Source organism: Malurus melanocephalus, unplaced genomic scaffold, assembly GCF_030028575.1.
Source record: "Malurus melanocephalus ecotype Western Australia unplaced genomic scaffold, MMel_1.1 scaffold_28, whole genome shotgun sequence".
NCBI classification, from domain to species: Eukaryota; Metazoa; Chordata; class Aves; order Passeriformes; family Maluridae; genus Malurus; species Malurus melanocephalus.
This window is the reverse complement of record NW_026623260.1, coordinates 874,663-898,036: the sequence shown is the minus strand read 5'-3', so window position 1 is coordinate 898,036 and position 23,374 is coordinate 874,663. Positions and strand designations below refer to the sequence as shown.

The following is a 23,374-nucleotide window of genomic DNA, read 5'->3' as shown; positions in this document are numbered from 1 at the left end:
AATCAATTTTGGCTTCTCGTGTCAGCTCACTCCCCTCACGGATGTTGAAGTTTGACCTCAAGATGGTAAAACCCAAACTTTGCATTAAATACTWCAGGGGCTCCCTCATATCTATTTRAGGCATCCTCTTCTTTTTCTGTWAATTTTTAAATTTTAGATATTTTCRTCCTGATTCAGAAAGGGRGAAATAATGTCCAGGTGGGAATTATTCACATACCCTGGTCCAGGAACAGCTGCTGCACTTACAGAGGCAGATGAGGATGGTACAGCCACCCCTATTGACTGACAGAGATGCAGAGGTCTCCTCCCCCAGTTTTCTCCCTGAGCTGTGCTGGCCTCATCCCAATGCTGATGGATTTAATGGTGTGAGAGATGCTCCATGGGGGCAGCGCCCAGCAGCAGCTCTGAGCCTCCATGGGGAAGGATATCAGCAGTAAAACGGGGAATGGAAAGGGTCAGGCTCGGGCTGGCTGAGAAGTGTGAAGGCTGTGAATGTTAAAATGAATTTTTTCACTGAGGCACAGGGAAGGGTTTCTTGTCTCCCTGCAGAGGATCATGGCAAATCTAGTGCTGGATCAAGTGAGCTTATCTCCTGTGCKCCCTGTCCTCACCTTGCAGGAGCAGGCCATAAATCCACGTGTTCTGACCTTCCCTGGCAGGTGCTGTGGTATCCAGGGTGAATTATGGCAAGGCTGGATCTGCCCTGATCTGAGCTGGTGCCTCCCTTTCCAGCCCCAGGGGCAGARAAGAGACACCTGTGAGATCCTGAGATGGCACAAGAAAAACTGCAACCCTCTGCTGTCTGCCTGAAACACCCACTGACATGAGCTGCAGTTCCATGGGCATCTTTTATTAATTAAAAAAGAGCTGAAGTGCAGATTTGATCTCACACCCAATTACCTCACTTGTTCACTGGCACCAGGGAACAACATCAAGAAGGGGTGTTAATTAAATTTCTGTTTGCTCTGCTCTGGTAGAGCAACTCCACAGCCTGTAAAGGTGCAGAGGTTAGCAGGGCACAGAAAAAATATAGGTGAAAAGAGCTCTTTGAGGGAGGAGAAGAAAAATTAAACCTTTGCTCGGGTGTCCCTGGTTTGGGTGACAGGCTGCAAAAAGCGAAAGCTGGGACTTTCTTTTTGGACAGAGTAAATGTGCTTTGGTGGTTTTAATTTATTCAGAGCCCTTTGAAAGCGGTAGCCAAAAATCTGCTTCCTACAAAATACATTTGGTTTTGGCAAAGCGGAGAATTCTGCCGGTCACGGGGGCTGATTYGACACAGTCAGGAAAACTAAAGCATGAGAGAAAAGCCCCAAATGGAAGCGTTTGGCACAACAGAAATATTTATGGAAGACGCTCCGTTTTCCTTGGAAGCTGGTGCAGCTGATGAGCTGCCCCTCCGGAGATCTGCTCCAGCTACAACTTTATGAGGGATAAAACACAATTCCCCATCAAACTCGGCTATTCTTACGTTTCTATTTGCAGGAGTCAGATGTTTTTTTTGAGAAGTGTTAATGTAGCTGGAAACACTCTTTCYCTCGGTGTTTAAAGAGGTAATTTGACCCCTGGCTGCTGCCCCAGGATGAAGCATGGTGGAAGAAAGTGGGGCCACGGGCTCTGGGTCTCAACTTTGTGGTTAAATCGATTGTGATTATTCACAGAGAGACAGCACAGCTCTGGGACACACCCAGCCAACGCTCTTGGGACACAAACACACCACCTGCCCCAGAGTCACGCTGGAGTTTTTGGTCCTAGGCAATAGTAGAGATTGTATCTGGATATCATCCCTCCCTAACACTCAGAATAATAGCGGTGCGTCCAAAATGTTTATTTGGTTTGGCAAAAAACAAGCAAGAAAAGAAAAAAAAAGGTGATCTAAATTGGCAGAAACATTCCTTCTCAACAAGGAGAACCACCCAAGGGTGAATGAYGGGTCATTCCAATGAAATGAGACTCAAACTGTTCAATGCAATAATTWTGAAGCTGGTGAATTTTGGTTACTTGCAAACCTTGCATTTTTGGCAAGTTCATCTATCCCCCCTCAGCTCTGAAGAGAATATAAAGCCCCTGCTTTCACCTGCTTTGCCTCCAGCATTTCAACATTTTTCACTTGTTACATTTTCAGYTGATAACCACTTTTTGAACTGAGGGCTCAAACATGGAATTTGGTGATCAGATACTTTTTTCTAGACACAGCTTGAATTAATCAAGTTTTTTTTTGTCAGAGAACCATAAAATTCGTGGTGTATGAACACACCAGAAGTTCATACAAAATTTTTATTATCATCTGTTGTCAAAGTAAGACCAAAATGCTCTCCAAAAAAAAACCCTGTAATTTGTAAATGAAGTCTACACGCCATTGAAGATCAAAGAGGAAACAATCCAAATCCAAAATAATCCTGCAAATTTGGCCCTAATTTTCTCCCAGCCAGCAGCATTTGGCCAATTTTTTGCCTTCTTTGAGCAAGTGCTATTAAAAAGTGAACAAAAAATGCCTGTCTTATAGGAAGTGCTTAAACAGGAAATTCACCTTCAGATCATTTCCCAGCTGTTAAAAAATTAGCTTTAGCAGAGAAAGGAGAAGCAGAGTGGTGAAGTGCACAATCATTCCTCTCCCTCGTGAACACCTTTAGGAGGTTGACCCAAGAAGAGCAGCTAGCTTCCAGCTGGGGTGGGGAGGATGGCTGCTTTGTAACTCTGGTGCTAGCTACTAAAATCGAAAAGGAAAGGGGAAAAAAAGCAAAAGAGGTCACAATTCTGTAACACTGACAGTAACACACAGGTGATGGGTGCTGTCAACATTATAAACTATATACAAGACAAAGCAGGGCTCTTTCTTCCCCCCCAAAGAATGCAACAACAACCAAAAAAATAGGTGAATATAACGCAGTTGGCACCTTATCGAGGGGATGAGGACAGGRGGCTCCTCCTGAACGTTACAGGTTTAACTCATGGCAGTYCCGAGGACAGTTCATCTGTCTGRACACAGATCCTTTCCCCCTTCCTCSTTAAATATTTAATGAAGACCAGGCCAGCAGCAATGTCTGACGCAACTGTGGCGCTAAGAAGATGTTAATAAATGCAAAGTTTTCCCTGCAAAGGGAGCACCTTACTCCAGGAAGAGGTGTGAAGGGATTGAAGGAGTGATGTGTGTGGTGCCAACCTCTGGTGCCTCTTCTCACAGGTGCTCAGTTGGGGAGGGTGTCCAGCCCCAGCGACGCCGCGTGCTGCTTCGCCCGCAGCCTCAGGTTCTCGATGCTCGTRGTTTTACTGTTCAGGCTGGGCAGGGAGCTGGAAGCCTGCAGGATGGGGGAGGACCAGACCTGCTGAGCGTGGGACAGCGACTGGTAATAGGACTGACAGTGCAGGGAGCTCAGCGGGGCCATGTTGACGTTCATGCCCAGGTAGGGCATGGCTGACGGTGTCCCCATTTCGAAGGAGGAGTAATGGACCAAGTTGTTGGTGGCTGCCATGTGCTGGCGGAACTGCTCCTGCAGGCGGAACAGGCTCAGGGGYGAGGAGGAGTAGGAGTGGGTCTGGGCCAGGCCGCTGCTGGATGAAGGCGTCACCGTCGCGCYGAGCGGGGACTCTGCAGCAGGAGACAGAGGGGATGGGGTTATTCCCACGGGCTGGCTGGAGGTGTTTATTCACACCCCAGAGAGGTTTGGGCAGCAGCATTTGGGCTTCTCTCTTGCCCTGGAGGGCAAAGGAGAAGGGGTGTGACACTCACGTGTGCCTTTCCCATAGCTGGCACCCCAGAGTGCAGAAATGGGGGSAGCTCTCTGCTGCTGCTGGGCACTGCTCTCCCCAAGATCAAACCAGAGCAGAAGGTTTTTGCCCTTTCAGTGCTCCAGCTGCCATGGACAGGGTGCTCTCTGCAGGACCTCAGGGCTGAGAACAGCCCATCTGAGAGCACCCACCCCACAGGGAACATGGAACTGTGCACCCCCCTTGGAAAGGGGTCCTGACACCGACCCCCAGCAGGACGCTGCCCCTCACCTGCTTTTGGGCTCGCTCTCTTGCAGTTCAAAGCCTTGCTGTCCACACCAGGGCTCTTGTCCACTTTGGCCTCATCCAAGGTGCTCTTGAACTCCTCGTCTCGGTCAGTCTGGTCCTCGGGTGCCGACTCGCTGGCTGATTGCTCCGACAGGGTCAGGTTGAGGTCTGTGCCGGCCTCGCTGGGGAGGCTCTGCCCCTTCTCGGTGTCCGGGGTGGGGGCCTGGGTCTCCAGCACAGGTGGCTCCATCTTCCCCTCACTGTGGCTCCCCTCGCAGTCCTTCTGCTTCTGCAGCTGCTCTTTCTGCAGGCTACGCTGCTTCTTGCGGAATTTGGCCCTCCGGTTCTTGAACCAGACCTTCAGCGCCACAAACAGCAAGGGAGAAAAACGGGTGAGAATTCTGATTATGCCAAATTGGTCATCACTGAGCCTGGGAGCTTCAGGGCTCCTCCAAATAATGAGGTGCTGCAGACCCAAAGGCCATTCCACTTTGCTAAGCCTTAGAGCTCTACTGTTTTCAGTTCATCTACATAAAAAATATCAACAATTTAAAAAATATACAGCCTCTACATTGATTCTTTACAACAGTCCGCTGCTGGAGTTTTTTTTTGTGGATTGTTAGGTTTTTTTCCCGTAAATTGGTTAAGCAGCTGCATCCAAACAGAATGCCTTGCAGCTGTGATGTCTGTGATGTCTGATGACATTACATTGGCTTACAGTCTGTTAAATTTCTAAAACCATTTGGTTATAAATGTATCAAAACGATGGTGGCAACACTCAGAGTAAGTCATTACAGACACAGGCTTTGTCTTGAACAGCATTTAGGAAAGGAGGAGAGAATCCATATATTTTTTAACCTCAATCAGTAGACATGGATTAGAAGAAATACATTTACAGATCTTGGTGACTTTGTTTGGTTAGTTGGAGAAAGTAACAAATCAATTTTTAGCTCAAAATGTCTGGATATTTATATAAAAGAACAAATTATTTTCAACTACTTTTTCTCTTCACAGTGAAAAAACTTGCTATTTGCATTTTAAAAGACAAGAACTTCTGCACCAGCAGGTTACGAACTAGCATGTTTCACTAGTTGAAACTAAAAAAAAAAAAAAGCAAACAAAAACAAAAAGCAAGTCCAARCCTTGGCCTGAGATGTTACAAATATTGACACTGGTGGAAAAGAACAGCTGGAATTACTTGGGTCTCTACTTTTTTGAGAAAGCCAGGAAAACCTTGCAAATAAATAAATAAATAAGCAGACTTCTGTTGCTGTTCCTAAAACTTCCCCCAAAGAAATGTGAAAGAACAAATGAAAACCAGTGTACAACTTCAGACAACCCTAAATTTAAAAAATGTGCGCGTGGATTATAAGTTTCTTAAGCAGATGTGTGACTTCAGATGAATTTATCCTCCCTGCCCCCACCTTTGACAACTTTGCTGCCCCAAAATCTTTGGTTCCACTGGTAAAATTCCAGAAGCTCATGGGAGATGTTGACCCACGATGTTCTTTTAAACATCCCCACTCCCAAACCCACAAACTGTCAGTACCTGGACTCTGGCTTCAGGCAGGTTTGTGCACATGGCCAGCCTTTCCCTCATCACCACGTCGGGGTAGTGAGTCTTCTGGAAGGTTTTCTCCAGTGCCTCCAGCTGCTGGGCGGTGAAGGCCGTGCGGCTTCGCCTTTGTTTGCGGTGCTGGGATCCATAACGTGCCTCCAAAATGATGTCTTGAAATGTACAGCCGTTGGAAGACAAGAGAAGTGGCCAATTTAATTATTGGAATTTGTACGCTGACAGGCGAATAAAGCACTTGCTAACATCAGACAAAACCACAAAAAGTTGTTTTTTTTTTTCCCATTGCTTTAGAGTTAATAGAATGCATACATTTGGATTTTGCTGGCTGGTTGAGGTGTCCAAAGAGATAAAATCATAGCCGGGGGGGGAGTTAAACTAGATGACCTTGGAGATCACTTCCAGCCCAAGCCATTCTATGACTCTAAAAGCCTGTTCTGGAGAGAGAACCTCTTCCTGTGCCAGCTGTGGGATCAGTTGAGACTCCAGGGCTGAATTTGGCTGAAATAAGTCAATTTGCTCCAACATCAGTGGGGCAGGCTATGCCAGTGCCCAGATCCCACCACAGCATGAACACCTTCCATTAAATTCAATTAAAACAGTGTGAGGACAGTCACCATTGTCCTTTAATGTCTCAAATGTAGCTTTCTGTGGTCTTCAAGGCATGATATTGCAGAGCTGTTCTGGGCTCCAGTTCAGAGAGCATTTAAGCTGATGTGCTTTTGTGCATTTAGCTCCAAAGCACATCCTTCCCTGAGCACGGACACTCTCCAGCATCTGGGGTGGAARCCACGTCCAGCCCCACTGGTTGCAAGCCCAGAGCTCATGTGCTGAGCCCTTCTCAGCAGAGCACCTACTTGCAAATTCTGACTTTGCAAACCAAGCTTGGAAAATTGAGGGCAGAGAAAAAATTCAGACTGGGGAAAATCTGAGGCCAACAGTAAAGTGCTTATTATTTTACCAGAGGCTCTATTATTGCACAACAGTTAGTGGGAGTAGAAAGATCTTAAATCAATGAAAATCAGTTGCTTGAAAATGAAAAAAAACCCACCCTTTATTATGCAAGTTGGGACACGCTGTGCTACAGCCCTGGAATGAAACAGTCTGGCAAGAGGTCTGCTCTCAAAGAGGAAATGCAGAAAGAGCAGTGTCTGGTATMATTTTTAATTCGGTTAAGAATGTGACTTCCAGTAGAAGGGAGGAATGAACACACGAGAAAACAACCTAACAGGGAGAAAAGCTGGCACTATCAGCACCCAGAGCCCGGTGGAGGTTTTTTTTTTTGTTTTATTTGCTCTTTTGTCACGAGCATCGTGACATGAATGCAAACAACAAACCAAAACCTGCTGTTGGGCCAACCCAGCACCACACAGCCAGGATCCAGATCCACCGGCTAACGAGCGTGGCAAATCAGCTTTGCACCGCTCAAACATTCCTCTCCCAAATCTTCCAGCTGTTCCATTCTAGGTCAGCACTCGCAGCGCCCTKCTGGGGGATTGCCAAAGCTGCGTGGTTTTGGCAACCTGGCAAAGATGGGATCGGGCTAAAGGTCTCTGACAATGTAGTGCTGGTTGCAAATGAGACTTTTTTGTCTCTTTTTGTGTTTTTTGTTACCAGAGCTCCTGGGATAGTTCAGAGCTGGTGATAAAGCTGCCCCTTTGGAGGGAAGAGGACCGTCCTTGATGCATCCAGGCACAGCTCACTGTGCAGCCAGGCGAGAAGAAGGGATGCTCCAGCATCAAGAAATCAAATGGATGCTGCCCCCAAAACGTTTTCTAAAGGTAATGATTGTGTTTCAAGTACACAAAAACAGGAGAAAGGGCATTGGTTAAACACCCTACCTGCAGGCTGGAATATTCCCAAATTTCTAGAGTAGAGGTTAGACCTTCCAGCTCCCTAGAGGCAGCTGCTCGTGCATTAAGTTTGGCCACTTCAACGAGAGGCAGCCAGCAATTATTTTAATGTTTTAACTATGTTTTCAGGCTTTGTGCAAGAAGGAGAATATAAATTGCAGGTGAGGGTTTGCAGTTACAACCAGAAACCTCTGTTTTCTGACTTAAGGTCATTTTCTTTTGTGCTGCTTTATTCTGACTGTCCCTGGAAGGCAAATGAGATCTATAACCTGCGCTGAAAGATATTCAGAAGKAACAGAATGTGAGGCAACTGCAAAGGAAACGGCTTGTAGGTATATAATGCCTACCCTGCCAATGATAAGCAGACAAGGGACTGTGAGATTTAATTTGGAAGGTCTTCCAGGTGGGTTATTAATTTTAAAGATAAGAGGTCAGGAAACCGATTGAATCTTCTGGTCAAGAATATGAGAATAGCTTTTTTTTTTTTTTTTTTTTTTTTTTTTCTCTGCTTTTTTTTTTTTTTTTTTTTGTCTTTTTCTTTTTTTTTTTTTTTTTTCTTTTATCTTTCTCTGCTTTAGCCTAGTTAGGGTCAAAGATATTAAGTCCTCCATGCTCTACTATAAAAGATACAGGAGATCACAAACATTTTTCAAGAGGTCTTTGCAGCTGGAAAAGGGGCACCTTGAGACCCAGAGCCTGCAGAGTTCAGGGCCATCTGCTCCTATCTGACCACCTGAATACTGAAATGGGCAACAAGGGAACAAGGGGATGGATGTCCTTGTCATCCCTCTGCAGCCCAGCAGCACGGCCAGGATTAGAGGTCCAGGTCTCTTTGATTCCACTGTGGTTGTTTATTGRTGGGGACAGTGACTCCTGCTCTGCCCTACACACCCCAGAGATCCCACAGGCCTCTGACAACCATGTGGAGAAGGTCACAATCARCAGCTGGAAAAGGGAACATTGCTGGCATGAAGATCTGACAGTCAGCTGTGGCTCRCTGATCCAAAGAGTCCAAAACTTTTATCATCATGCCTTTGTGGCCCACCCACCTGGGAGGACCTTTCTGAAACTTCTGCAACCTTATCTATTAAATTTAGGCCACTAAAGTTGTCTGGACAGATAGTTTTCTSTACCTACTTTATGCAGGAAGGATTCACTCTTCATATTTTTTTATTTTAATATCAGACAACTAAAAAGCTACCTCGGAACAGATACACATTTTCAGACAGTCAGGGAAGATTATTCCATTCTGGGAAGGTTTCTAGGATCACATGTATAGTAACTTTTTACTTGAGCTTCCATGTCCTGGTTGTCAGGTCTGCTTTACATCCCTGCATCCAAGTCCAGACCAAAACAGTGATGTTCCAGCTGTTGATCACTTGCACTGCAGGAGCCTTTGATGACCTCAGCCAGGTTTGGATGTGTGGCAGGCTGGAATTTAGAGCAGATATACGTGCCCTACCATAGTGATTATTCTCAGGTCTCCATCCRTTATTTTTGGACAATTMCCTCTACCAAATCATAAAATACTAYCTGGGCTCTGCACTTCCTCATCATGAGAGCATTGATGCAGTGCTTCTACAGCCGTGGTTGAACACAGAAAAAGAACCAGGTCAGATGCTTTGGAGCAGCTYCTGTCCCTCTGTCCCACACCAACAGTGCTGTGGCACTGCCTGGGTAAAGTCACATTTGACTTGAGTTGAGCTAAAAGTTCTTTTGTGGAAGGCAGCAGGATCTGCAGGAAAGTGTCACCCAAGGCAAGGTCTGATACCCAGGAAGAAATAGGTCAGGGTGAAACCCAAACAACATCCAAATGAAGATYGTTTCCCAGAGAGAAAGTGAGATTTTTTTAGGACAGAAGTAGAAAATAGTTGCGTGAAGGGACAACATGGAGAAACAAGCTCTGGCCTGGGCTGGAAGGAGGTGTCTGTTAGGGAAAGCAAGACCTGGGCACCTCAGCTGGAGAATCCAATTTACTTTGTGACCACATTCATTCTGCCCTTATTTACCGACAAGACACTAAAATCATTTGCTCTTTTCTGTTCACTTATTAGAACACATTTACATATCTTTTCCATTCTCTCTTTTCAATTCCATACAGTGGGGCCACCTCCCATCTCTCCCCTGGGCTTCCCAGTTCCCGGGGGTCAGTCTGAAGGGAGGTGCCAGCAAACATTGGAGGGCACGTGTCACCTGCAGGTCTTGGGGGGCCAGTGTCACCTGCAGGTCTTGGGGGGCCAGTGTCACCTGCAGGTCTTGGGAGGTCGGTGTCACCTGCAGGTCTTGGGAGGTTGGTGTCACCTGGAGGTCTTGGAGGGCCAATGTCACCTGCAGGTCTTGGAGGGCAAATGTCACCTGCAGGTCTTGGAGGGCCAGTGTCACCTGCAGGTCTTGGAGGGCCAGTGTCACCTGCAGGTCTTGGAGGGCAAATGTCACCTGCAGGTCTTGGCCACAGAGCCAGTATTGAGGAACACACCATGGCCCTTGGCTGTCACACTCCAGAAGAGTTTCACTCAATGCAAGCAACACGGGTGTGTTTRTGGTGGTCTTTTTGTGGGGKTTTTTTTGTGGTTTTTTTTTGTGGCATCGATTGGTTTTGGTTTTGTTTTTTTTAATTGGTATGGTTTGTTTTTTTTTGCGCCAGGGAAGGGCGAAAGCCATGAGTTGTTCTTACCAGCCAGTCTCTCTGCCAGGGTGAGGGCGTGCACCGAGGGYCGGTAGTCGGGGGCGTGCTGTGCCTGCTGAGCTGCCTGCTGGTGGAGGTTGTACATGGCACTCAGAGAGTTCATGGCGTGCAGGGARTAGCCGTTCACTCCATAGTGCTGCATGGTGGCATAAACCTGAAAAACAGCAGCCAGAGGGGAAAGGGGCTTAGGCACGAACTGTTCCTGGTGTCTCAGCAGAGCTTTGGAAATKCTGAGCTCAAAATTAAAGTGCTGCATGGAAGGCTCATGTTCCAYCTCTCAACTCCAATTCCAGCAGGTTCTGGATGGGAATCGAGATATCTCCTGCACCATCAACACCAGTCTGACTTCCAAGCCTAAAGCCTGACATCTGACTACATCCCACTCATGATACACTGATCAAAAGATAGGAAATTTATTTTTTTGCACAGCACAACACAATTTATCGTATTACTGTAAATTTGAATGCATTGACTTAGCTCTATCCCAGGGCTAGCTGGGATTTTGTCCCTATCTTTCCTACAGTGGACTGTTCTGTAATCCCATTGCTGGAATGTCAAATAATATTTCTCATCTGAACTCACTCATTTGTAATTTGTTTCCATTCATTATTCATTTTTCTTACAGGTCTTCTTAAGAAAACACAAATGATACAGGGGAAGAAAATAAAGAGCATGTGGTGTAAAAGAAAATAAATCTGTAGTATAATAGCACCAAAAATGTTATGGCTAAGGAGGGAATAAGGTTTGCAATAAATACCGACATTTCATAGCTCAGTAGCAAGGAAATTATTTCAGAAAACTAATGGCTTTTTTTTCTAGTGTGGGCTCTGCATGTAACTTCAAGCTCTTTTTCCTTACAGACCATCTGTAAAACTGAGCTAATATTGATCTCAAAAGCCGAGCAATGCTTCATTCATCCCTGTTGTAATGACTGAGGGCCTCCAGGATGTCGTTTCTGCAGTTTGTAAGACATCAGAAAGGAAGTTGTGAAACATTAGCCACAAAATAATTTTTTTAAAACACCGTTTACATCAGCAAGTCACCGTCTGGAAAGTCAGTGCAATGAACAAACGTTCAGGGAAAGAGGGTCAGCTGGACTACCTTAAGGAAAGCAGATGTCTTTTCAGGCAACCTCTTAGAAAACCATTTAAACACTGAAGGGAGGTGATGATTTTAGGAGAAATGTCATGGTTATAAGGGGAATGTGATTCACTGAACAGTGAAAATTTGGAAGAACAATTATCTGCTGTATTTTCTGTGCTGAGAAAAGACCTTCATATTTGTCTGTGAATGATTAATGCCATGGAAGGACAGACTCATGGTGAAGAGGGAGAGATGGAAATGAGTTGATTCCCCTGCTCCTCCTGCTCTAAACTCCTGCTCTCTCCACCTTGACATAAGAAGCACAAACATAGAGGGGCATTTTTCAACAGCCAGTGACCAAGYTGGAGCTCCTTGGAAAAGCAGCTGAATTCTGCACTGCAGGTTCTGGGGCATCTCGTGGCTTCACCCTTGCCAGCATCTCTCCATTGCAGTGCCCAGGAATGAGGGAAGGAAATGCACAGCTGGAGTTTGGTCCAACACTCTGCCAGCACAGGGATGACCCTCATGAATGTGAGTTCTGTTTTGGGATTGTCTTCTCAGAGAGGCTGCAGTAACTACAAACCCCTGACTCTGGAATTTTCACTCAGCCTCATTGCTGCTTCCCCAAGCCCCTCCTGCTCTTCCACCACCCCATTTCAGCCCTGAGAGCACCGATGGAGGGTGACAGGTCCAGGTGTGGTCACACCACAAAGATCTGACACACACCTGAKGCCATCCTCATCTGCTTTGTGCCTACCTGTTCAACCACTCTGGATTCACTCCCCACTATTMTAACTCAACTGTGAAAATGGCCATTTTTGGTTCAGATGCAAAATGAAACACAAGAATGCTATAGCTCTGCCCTAATGGCGCTTAGGGCAGATCTAAGCTATGACAAAACTGTTTGCTGGTTCTCTGATCAAGATGAGGGCCTTCACATGCCAACAGATTCTTGGCACTTGAATTTATTTTCCTCACAATGGGTTCACAGTGAAATTACAGCTGTGGACTGCGAAGTTTTTCTGCTGGTGGCATGTGCTAAGGGACATGTTCCAGTGACACCTGTCATTGACATGACCACAGAGGACATCTCCCATCACCTGGGAGAGACTGATCTGTGGTGCAGCCTCACCCCATCCTTGTGGGTTCATTTCCCAAGAGCATCATCCCACCTGATAATGCTGCAGACAAGGGCAGGACTGGCTTTTCTGACCAATACCAAAACAGAGATTTGCAACTTTCTTCTGCCTCCTCCTCTCCCAGCTCACTTGTGAAGCAGCTGCCTGGTTGCACCAGCTTTGGCCAGCGGGGTGGGGGTCTCAAAGCTTATTAAGTTCCTGCGTGTTTCATAAAAACCATTTGAGGGCACAGAACCTATTAAGTGCCCTGGGCTGCTGCCAGACCCCTSTCCTTAACAGAGGCTGGAGAATCCACACCGGGCTCAGCCTTGCTAGGAGATACGTGGGAGGCCAAGTGTCTTTGACTCCCAACTCATGGAAACGCCTGTTTTTCTTTTCTAATCCCCCTTGCATGTCGCCGGCTGCGCAGCAAGCTGGCACATTAAAGGAAAAATGAGGAGGGAAAGGAGGAGAATTTTCCCATATTGTACTTCTGAGGACACTGCCAAAGGTGTTGTGTCTGGAGCCCGGTGTTTCCACTGAAACACTTGCTCCAGGAATATTTCAATGTATTTGATTGTTAAAATAAGGTTTTATGTGTATGTTTTTGAGTGGTTAAAATAAGGTTTTATGTGTATGTTTTTGAGTGGTCTAGAAGAAAACGCGTCAAAGGAAAAAAAAAAGGAAAAAGAGGAAGACTTCCTAAGGATGGACTCAGGATGGGAGTCAGTGTCCATCACAGTTTTGGTGATAACTGCCTGTGCAGACAGCAGGCAGAACTTCTTACTCACTTGTGCAGCAAATGTATCATCCCAGATTCAGTATAAAAAATGAGGGAATTTACTGAGTGAGACGGTTCAGCTGGGTAAGCAAAGTTAACTGAGACCACAAATAGCTCCTGTTTAACTGTCAGCTCCGAGCTCACTCCAACCCCAATAAATTAAATATTTAAAAGACATCATGCAGCAATTTTTTTTAATGGAGAAAGCCATTCATCAAGCCACCRCTGTGTTTCACAAGCTGTCGAATAGTGCTTACACTGGTTAAAATAATCTTTATATTTCATTAAGCAACCAAATAAGCTGATCCCTTCCCACTGGCTGTATAGATGGTTTTAATTTTCAAAATCTGCAAATGCATCTTTTATGTCTCTGCGTGGCTGGAGGGCCTCAGGAACAGCCACAGGCAGGAGGAGGATGAGGCCAAAGTTTGAACTCTTGCTCTATGGAAGTGTATGGGCTTGAGAAGCTGTGAATAAACTGGGAGGGTAACAGGGTCTGTCCTGAGTAAAAGGGAGTCTCATCTTGATTTTGTGCATCAAAAACCCTCCTGCAGCTTTYACCTCTCACTTATATTTTCACTATGGAAGACTGATGGATGCTGTGCCCATTTTTCTTCCCAAACCTGCAGAATTCTCAGTCCTGCCAGGGTGCAGCCTCACAGAGAGAACATGAAATTCCCCTTTGCTTTAACTGCTGCTGCTGTCTGTGAGAAATGCAGGTTTCTCCATTCCTGCTTTGTTTGAGGCCAGGTAATGTAGGATTCTGCCCATCCCAGACTAATCCAGGGACSCTGGGGTTTAATATTCTCAGCTTTGTACAAGGCTTTAAATTTCTCTATTTAACCGCTAATTTTTTTTTTATAATTTTGCATGTAATTCTGTCCTGAGAGAAGAGATGAAGAGAGAACCATGCATTTCCTTGCCAGCTGAAAACTCCAGTTCCTAGTGGCTTGTGTATGTCTGGAATTGAAACAGATCTGAGAACAATTAAAAAAAAATGAAATGCTGAAGTTTTCTGAATAGTACCTGGCAGGAAAACATCCATATTTTCCCTTCAGGGAAAAAAAAAAAAAAAACCAAACTAACTAACAATTCACCAAACAAAATCACTGAATCACAGAATTCACCCTGGAGCTGTATTAAATGCACCCAAGAATRTGAAATAAGGGCCATTTTCTACTCTCTCCTGTCCCCATCTCATTCCTTTACCCCCCATATCAAAACAACATCACTCTACTTGGCTTCACCTGCCATCACACATGACATCTTTAGCAAAATTACAGAACTGACMAAACTCATTAATGGAGAGATGGATCTATCCCACTGCAGCTTCGAGGGTCCCTTGTGCTGCCCACAGAGCTCTTGTCAGTGCTGTCAAATTTGCCTTCATCCCAAACTGTCCTGGGTAAGGGCATCCCCAGCAGCTCCCTGTGCCAGGACTGCTCTGGAGGGAAGGAGCTTTAAACCAAGACGCTGGTTTTGCTCCCCAAATCTGAACAGAGATGAGATGGAGGAATTTTCTTCAATAGTTTATGCTGGCCAGTTTTCCCTGATAGAAAAAAAAAAATGCCTAGGACAACCCATGTGCCCTTCTGAAGCAAATACTGTGAGGTAAGATGAGGATGAGGCTGGATGTAGGACTCACAGCTTTGCAGGGGCTTTGGACCATTTTCTCTTTTCCCTGCAAATAGTGAGTCATCCCAAACACAAAGAAATACTGAGACTAAATTCCTTGATCTACACGAGACACTCTGGTGCCATGGTGAATAATGGGGTAACAAAATCTATGAGTTAGAAACACTGAATTAYTCCTAGAGGTCTCAAAAACAAAATACCAGAGTCTACTTTTGACTGGTGGACACGGTGGGCTGTTTCTTTATCACTTTATCAAAACTGACCCAAAAATGGGAGGGTTGGTGCAGGTGGGGAGGGTGTATGACGCCTTTTWAATGTGAGAAATGAGCTGTATTTAAAAAAAARAAAAAAAAAAAAAAAGTAAAATCTGGACTTTGGAGAGTCATTTTCAGAAGACAATTTCAACACTACAGCTCATTGCCTGTGAAGAGATTCACCACAGATGCATTTAAAGTTTGGAAGAGCTCGGCACAGCCTTGAGTGTGTGCCCTGATGAAGGCACAGCTTGAGCACAAGAAAAGGATCACTTAAAAAACAAACATGAAACAGAAGTCTGGTGCACTTGATTGGTGTTCAGGGTATCAGAAGAAAATAGGAGTAGCCCTGTGAGGTGAAAGGAAAGTTGTGTCCTCAGCCTGAGCACCTGCAAAGGTGCCACAAATCACTGCTGGTGTCCATGCAAAGCACAGGAACACACTGCTCATCACARGCAGGGAATAACAGCAAATGGTTTGTGCTGCAACATCCTCTCCTTCTTATTATCACTGCCAATAAACATAGTGGAAAATAAAATCACAACAGAATATCCCCCTCACCTCCCCCAGAGCTGTTCTGCGAGATGATTTTATGCTTTAATTCCTTATTCAGAAACACTTCAAATCAGAAAGATAAATAACAAATCTCTGACTCTGTGTAAGTCACAATCTAGGAAAACAGGCTCACTTTATAGACAGACATTGGGTTTATATGTATTTGGTACTAAATGAATTACATACCTGGGGGGTTATGAATAAATGATCCAAGCAAGAGGTTTTCTTCAAGCTTTCCTTTTTTTTTAATATATCCCTAAATCTTTTAGATATATAAAGGCCCAAAATCACRTAAGATAATAACCAACATGTTATAAATCAGTTTTGTTCCTCATGTGAGATTACCAAATGTCTAAGGAAACAATTTCACCTTCGTAGTGGATGAAATATAAATAATTTGAAATGCTGCAACACATCATAGTTCCTCATTCAAACGTCAAAGTCCGAGAGCAGCATGCTCCATAAAACCAGGCTTCCAAAAGACTTTCCTGATAACTGAAATAAAGAATTGAGAACAGCTCCCCAAAACAACCCCCAGGACTCCGCATTTCTGATCTTCCTGAAATGTTTTTRCACCTGTGTAAATCCCTGGATTTAAATGGAGTTAATTTCTTAGTGCAGAGAGAGATCTTAATTAGACAGGCTCTAGTTAAACAAGTCACAACCCACCAAAAGCAAAACCTGACCAATTACACCAATTCTTGCAGCTCATGCTCAGCTATTCCTACTGACCTTGGTATAAATAAAGAGATCATTTCCTTAAAACCAGGAGGGTTGCTAGCAGCTGAAATTTGGAAATCCTTCAAGCCATGGACAGCACCACCATTTTTTGGGTAGACCTTGTCCARTAATTGCCATTTTGAGGCTGTGCTGCTGCTGAGCAGAGCAACTGTGTTTGTAATGCTCATCTATTTGTAGTGGAAACATAACAGGATGCGAAAGGGCTTGCAATTTTTATGAAACAAACCTCAGAGCATCCTACTGAGACAGGGAAGTTTTGTTGCCGGACCCTACAAATTTTAGACACCAGGTTGTGAGTGATTGAGGTATCAGGCCCTGGCTGACAAAGGTAACTCTCATCAGCTGCTGCGATTTTTATTTAAGGCTTTTGTGAAATCATTATTTTTCTCCCAAACTCCCCAGAYGGAAAAACTGAGTGATTGACTGGACACTGCCTGGCAAGACTTTCTGATGCCTCTGTTTGCATTCCGAGGCATTCTTCAGAGGGCAGGGTTGCCTGGTCCAAAATAAAATGAAATTAAATAAAGACATCCTTAAAGTCTCTGCTTTTGACTGAGAGATAAATTTTAGGGCTTGGAGCCCAACAACTTGCGGTGTAGAGCCAGAAGTGGTGTCACTAAACATCACTACATGAGAAAATCAGTGTAAATTACAGATCAAACCTCCCTTCTTCCCTTCGGAGCAGTGCTCAAGCCTGAGAAAAAGCTCTCAGAATTTATATCCAAGTGWAGCATTTTCCTGGGTGAATCAGGAAAGCTCTTAATATGAAGATCACTTTGATTTCTCATCTCATTCTGCTTCCAGATCAGTCAGCAACAACTGAAAAAAAATAATGCATTTAAGATTTCTTGTCATTAACTCCACAAAGGAAACTGAACCCTAAGCCMAGCTGTGCCAGTGTTGCTGGATATGAATATATCACAGGGTTCCGTGGACATGAAATGCAGCAGCACCCCGCTGCAACCAGGCTTGCACATTCCTGTGCTACCCATCCCTTCCYTCTCCAGATCTTACAGCATCTCTGCCCCTGGACTGCCCTGAATTCACAACTTGGGGTAATCTTAAAGTACCCTGCAATCAAACTACCAAGTTCATGAACTGCTTTAAGGGTTTATCTTTGGTGTTCTTATGAAAAAAAAACCCAGCAAAGTACCTGCTCAGCCCTTTGCCTCAGTTATGTGAAAAAGGCTTTCTTGAGAAGCATCATTTTGTTTTCCCTAACTCTGACATAGGAAATTCCAGCTTCTCCAGGGCTGCTGGAAGCACGAGGGTGTCTCACTGTCACTCTCTGCCCCCAAAGCAGCTTTTGCCTGCAGCACGTTTGACTGCAGGTTGTTCCCATGAGCAAACTGACCGTCCTGAAGGCAGCTGCTTGTGGTTCAGGAATCTCCCMTGTCCCTGGAAGACGGAGCAATATCTTGGAGGATTTTACCCTTGACAGTCTCATTAAGAAGACAAGAATGTACAGTTCTGTGTCCAAATATTTTAAGCTGTGACCTTTAGTGACAAGGATCTCTGTCCTGAGCATCACAACCATGGCGCTGCTCTGACAATCCAGCACTGAGCCCTAACAAGGGACATCAAACRCTTCAAGAAGCACAGATAAGCTTGATAAAGGTTTGCTGGAACGTTGAAGACATTCCCAGTTCCTCTCCTGCTGCTCCCAGGTGCTGGAAGCCCAGCAGCCAGGCTGGCAGAAGGGAATTCGGGCTTGCTCCAGGCGCTCCCAGTGCAATCTCAGCCCCAATTCTGACTCCAAGAGCAGGCACTGGGATCAGGCATGGAGGGAGGGTGATTTCCCCACCCATTACCACTGCCCAGAAAGTAGARAGTAAAAAGTTGGAGCTGTAAGTTCTGGGAGTTAAGCTGTGAGCAGTTTGCTGCATACATGAGGAGGGGAGCCGTCTTTTTGTGAAATGCAGTTATTTCTGCCACAGTGCTGGAGTTCAACCCCGCTGGCACGGAAGGACTTTCCTAGGAGCTCTTTCAGCTGGTTACATGGAAAGCTGTGAGGTTATGATGCTGCCAAGTGCAATTCTGCTCSAAGGTGATTTGGAAAAATATAAAGAGCAAGCAAATTTTGAATGAACAGAAGCTGAGAGCAGCCTGAACTCAGGATTCTTCTGCAGGTTCAGCTAGACCCTGCCACTGCCGATGGTCCTTACAACATTCAAAACAGCAGTCACAAAACACATGGTGGCAGCTGCTTCTGCTCAGACTCAAATCAGTTATGAGGCAAAATAACAATCCTAGCTTCATCAAAAAAGAAAACAAAAATCCTGAAAGAAAGCTCCATAATTTTAGGGGCCTTCTAATGCATTTAAAGTTTTAACCAGAAGTTTTAAGCTTTTCTTCTTTGCAAGTGATAACACCAATTTCCATCCTCTTCAGGATTTTACAGGGAGGGGCTGGGGGGAAGATTTGTGCCACCTTAAAACAGGGCCACGAACTGGAGTTGGTGGCAGCAGTGCCAGGGGCTGGGGAGCACCACGGGCAATGCAAGGCTTCCTTTCCCGTAAGCCTTTGGATCCCTACACCGAATTAAGCACGGCTGCCAAGGTAAGCAATGTATTTTGGCCACCAGCAGGTGATCTGTGCTTCAAGGAGCTGCGTGCTGTAGAGCAGGCAGAGCTGCTGGGTTTTGTGGGGAGATGTGGAGTCTCTCAGTGGAGGCACTTTCACCCAYCCTGGGCTAACACMYGCCAARAGCTCRCAGAGCTGYTCCCTGCTYGCTCCCCCGGTGCTCRACACRGCTGGAAACAGCAAGATTCCACAGATCCCTTGGGAAAAGCATTTTCTCCTTGTGGAGATCCATCAGCTCGTCTCCCCGAATGCAACTGTTCCTCCTTTGGAGGATCCTAGCGGAGTTCCCAAGCGTCACACTCACATTTTCAGTTTTACAGCACCATTTCTCAAGTCAGTGTTTGCTCTGATCATACAGAGGCTGTAGCTGTTCCTAAGAGACCTTAGTGCCAGCTACCCACAACTCCTGGCTTTTCCCATTTCCCTCCCTTTGGAGAAATGTTGGTCCATCCTGCTCCCAGCCYTGCTCCAGCCCTCCCTCATAGATTCTCTCCTTCCCGTGAGCTGTAATTCCACCAGACCTGCTTTAGGAAGCAAAAGAAGTCTGATCCAAAACCTAAGGAAGTTAAAAGGATTTTTTTTTAAATCAATCAATTTCAATAACTCTTAGAGTGAAATAAACTGGTGGGAAAAGTCCCAGGGTTTGGCTAACCCCRGTGCACCATGAATTAATTCCTGACTATTTGGCTACATTTCCAAATTCTCCACCCTCTTCACAACCGGCATATTTTGATGGAAATTCCCCTGAAGTAGGTTCATTTCTTGTTAGCTGTATAGGACCGGAAAAATTGGGATTTATTAAATTCACATTCTTCAGCATTTTCCTTACTCCTGTGTTTTTCCAAATGAAACAAGGTAGCTATAAACATTCTGTTCAGACACAAATTGTGAAAATCAGCACTCAGCCTTTTGATAGGGCTTAAGCCCAACTGATAATTGGTGCCTCARTAGAAGCATTTTCATCTTTATAAGCTCAAGATGCCCCTGAAAAAAAAACACTAGAATTTTGGAAAACATGGACTGCTTCTAGCTGAAGAGTTTACCCACAGCATCACCAGTATAACCAGCAGGAAGCTTTATCAAAAGAGCTTGACCCTGGACCTTCTCTGCAGCACCTTTGTTTTGTCCGAGCTGGTTGTGATGATGACAGAGGAAAAAGAAACTCTTCACTCTGGCTTCTTTTCATCTAATTTCTCTCTTTCTCAGCAAAACATTCTTTTAAAGGACAAAGACACCGGGAACAAAATCCACTGCAGTCACTCCCTCTACAACTCYATTGTGCAAAAGTTGCCTGGCCAGCTTGCCCTTCCCTCTGATTTGTGGGAAGCTCCTCTGACTCCGTTTCTTTGGTGCAGGCAGCGACATTGGCACTAATGAAAAGCAACATCTGCACCACTCCGTGAAACAGAGCTGTGCCTTCTGACACAGCAATAAGATCCCTGAAGGATCAATAAGATCCCTGTGAGCATGAGGAGAGTCTCCCATTTAGACATCAAGACATCTTAAAATTACAAGGAAAAGCTGGAAAACTGATTTAAACTGGCATTCTGTGTATTGACAGTACCCTTTTGGGTGTAATTTTGCATTAGGCATGTTGGTATAATTTAACAGAACCTCTCATCAGTCATGGGGTAACTCAGGGTTGATGTCACTTTTACCCTTTCAGGAATTTTGTGCTCGTTACTGCTCTTAGAATGGAAATACTGAACTTAGAAACACGATCCAAAAGGCAAAGGGTTGTGGGTCCAAGTCTCTCTGGCTGGGACAAGCAAGGAAGTGGGATTGACCTGCATCAACTTAGGGGTAAAAACACAGAAGGGAAAACCTAAAAAGTCAGCGAGTCAGGTCTGAGATGTGGTCAAGAGGAACAGAGCAGTGAGAAACTGCAGATTCTCTCCCTGCCCACCAGTGCATGGGGATTGTGGGCCAGGGAGGGTGTAAAACCTCAGGATGAGTCCCATGCTGCTCTCACAGGAGGAGGACAGGTGGTGCAGAGGAACAGCCACATCTGCACTGGGGCACCCTGTGGGGCTCAGCCTTTGCCCTTCATCGAGAGCACGAYCCACGTCCTGTAGGTGGATGAGGAACCCAGCAGGGTCAGTTGTACACTGACAGTTGTACAAGCTCCCCGGCTTGGAAACTCGGGGAGCAGAGGAAAAAAGAGCAGCAGATTGCTTGAAAAGCCGGGGAAGGTGGGTGCAGAAGGTTACCCCCACAGCCCTCCTCGCTGAGGAAGCAGCCAGCGGTTCCCCAGSCTGAGGAGAATCCCACCCGACCCAGCTAAGAGCAGATTTCTCTTTTGCTTTGTGTTCCCTGCAGAGGTGAGGGAGAGAGAGGGTAAATAAACCCCAAACCCTCCAGCCCTGCCTTTGGGGAAGCGAGAGGCTACTTCAGACAAAACTGTTATCCATTAACATCCAATTATCACTTGGTCCAAGTCATTAATTATAAATCAGCCTCCTAATTGGGATAATTAGCTCTCTGCTACTTAATGTAGTATGACTGATGCGTTTGGAAAGAAGGTAATCAGTCCATTTGTTTAGCGTTAGGCGAACAAATCCAACTCTCATGGTTTAATTTCAGCCTCAGCCTTCCCACCGCCTTCCTCCCCCTCGGCCCACCATCAGCATTCAAAGCTCATTGCAGCTCCATTAATTGTTTGGGAATCACGGCGGGGATGGGCACAGCATCTCCGCGGGGCTTTCGGGACAGCAGACCCCGGCCTGGGGATGCGACCGGACTCGCCACTCCCTCGAGGGGAAYTGCTGGGATTTTGGGGAGGGGGTTAATTAGAGGGGACGGGTTTGAACCCTGAGAGCGACCCCAGAGCTGGGATCGCTCCGGAGGATCGAGGGGCTCCGTGCCTCTCATCCCCCCGTCACCTCGGCCGGGCCTCGCCTCTAGAAAACATTTCGGGGACAGCGGAAAAACTTTCCTTTTTWTTTTTTTTTTTTTTTGCCCTCTCCTTTCCCCCACTTCCCCTGGATGTCTCATTAATGCCGGCTGCTCGGCAAGCCGCCGATAGCTGCGGGACATGATTAGATATTTATTACTGTCATTTACATGGAAAACTTGAGCTAACCAAGTGGAACTGGAGGGGGCCGCCGGAGGGGACGGGATGAGGCGGAGCGGGGACATTTCTTTTTCCCCGGCGCTGAAAGCGGAGCCGGAACGCGGGACACAGCCGGAGCGCGGCCGGCTGGAGCAGAGAGTGCGGGGACAACCCCGAAAACCCCCAGCCAGGGACGGGGCTGTTGGGCCGAGCCATCCCCGGGTCTGGGGCTGCGCTGCCGCCTCGCTCCTCCCGCGTTTCGTTTCGAAAGGGAGCGGGCAGCGCTCGGTGCCGGGATCCCACCGGGAAACGGGGGATGCTGCCCTCTCCCTCATTTCTGCTGACGGCCTCACCGAGGCGACCCTCGGGAACACCAAGGAACTGTCCCGGGATGCGCTGACCCCTTTCCCCCACCAGGAGCCCGAGGTCGCCGCCTGGAAATAAATGGAAAGCGTAGCCGGGAAAGCCGCCGAACGCAGGGACAGGATTGCTCCGTACGGGGCGCTTCTCSCCCTTTCTGTCCCCAAATAAAGGGACAGCCACGGCAAATGTCGCACACAAACCCCATCTCCATCGGAGGAGAAACTTCCCCGAGGGCCTTGCTTTGGACTAGAGTAACCCGTGTGTCCAGTCGCCCCGCAAAGCTTCCGGAGAGGTCACCCTCGCCCTCCCCTTGCCCCCTGCGAGGGGGACGGGTCCCGGATGCCCCGGGAAGCCAGCACCGAGCGGGGACACCGAGTTTTTTCCGCTCAAGTGCTGGCCGAGGCGGAGCACAGCCCACCCCCCTTCCCTATCTGTTATCCCATGGCCCGAGGGGCGACTCTGGCGGAGATGTATGAGATCTCTTGCGGTAAAAATATGCATGCGGATCCCCATTTGGTTAGCCCTATAATGGAGGTGTAAATAGGTTTCGACTGAGAAGCCCTTAATTTATCAAGAAGGACTGACAGCGCAGGTCCGGGATTTATACACCCCTTAAAGAGGGAGAGCGCGGAGGGGGGCCCGCAAAGACCGGCCTGCCASCTCCTTACTGACGGGTCCTCCGTCCGTTTTGCCGTCTAACCTCGCAACGGGATAGTGTGAGGGTGTGATTTGTCCTAAAAAGTCTTCCTAGCGCTTGCCGTCCCTTCTGCACTCAACTTCTAGCCGCACCAGAAAGAAAAATAAACCCGGAGCCACCCCCAGCAGGGGCCATCGCGGCGTCCCCGTCTCCCGGCTCCGCTTTTGGGGGATTTCTGCCCTCGGCACCTCTCCCCAGGCTGAGCAGCTTACTAAAACATCATTAAGTAAATGCGGGGAAAGTTGCGCTCTCCTTCCACGGAGCGCGGCTGACGGAGGGATGCGCGTCCCTCGCTGTTCCCTGAGCCAGGTTTCAACCCTCGCATCCCCGCCAGCTGCCTAAACCCGCACCGGAGCGGGCTGGGAGTCAAATTCAACAGGGAATGCGGTCCCGACCTGATAGTTGGG

At 46.6% G+C, this 23,374-nt stretch overlaps 1 protein-coding gene across 1 annotated transcript in view; it reads right to left on the bottom strand.

The window, feature by feature from the left end:
* Positions 1-3,185: 3,185 nt before the first annotated feature.
* The window catches only part of DMBX1 (diencephalon/mesencephalon homeobox 1), a 20,748-nt gene continuing 559 nt past the window's right edge, over positions 3,186-23,374 (bottom strand). Inside the window, 4 exon segments of the mRNA XM_057390512.1 lie at positions 3,186-3,586; positions 3,997-4,351; positions 5,543-5,721; positions 10,094-10,259. Coding sequence (XP_057246495.1) covers positions 3,186-3,586; positions 3,997-4,351; positions 5,543-5,721; positions 10,094-10,259 — 1,101 coding nt within the window.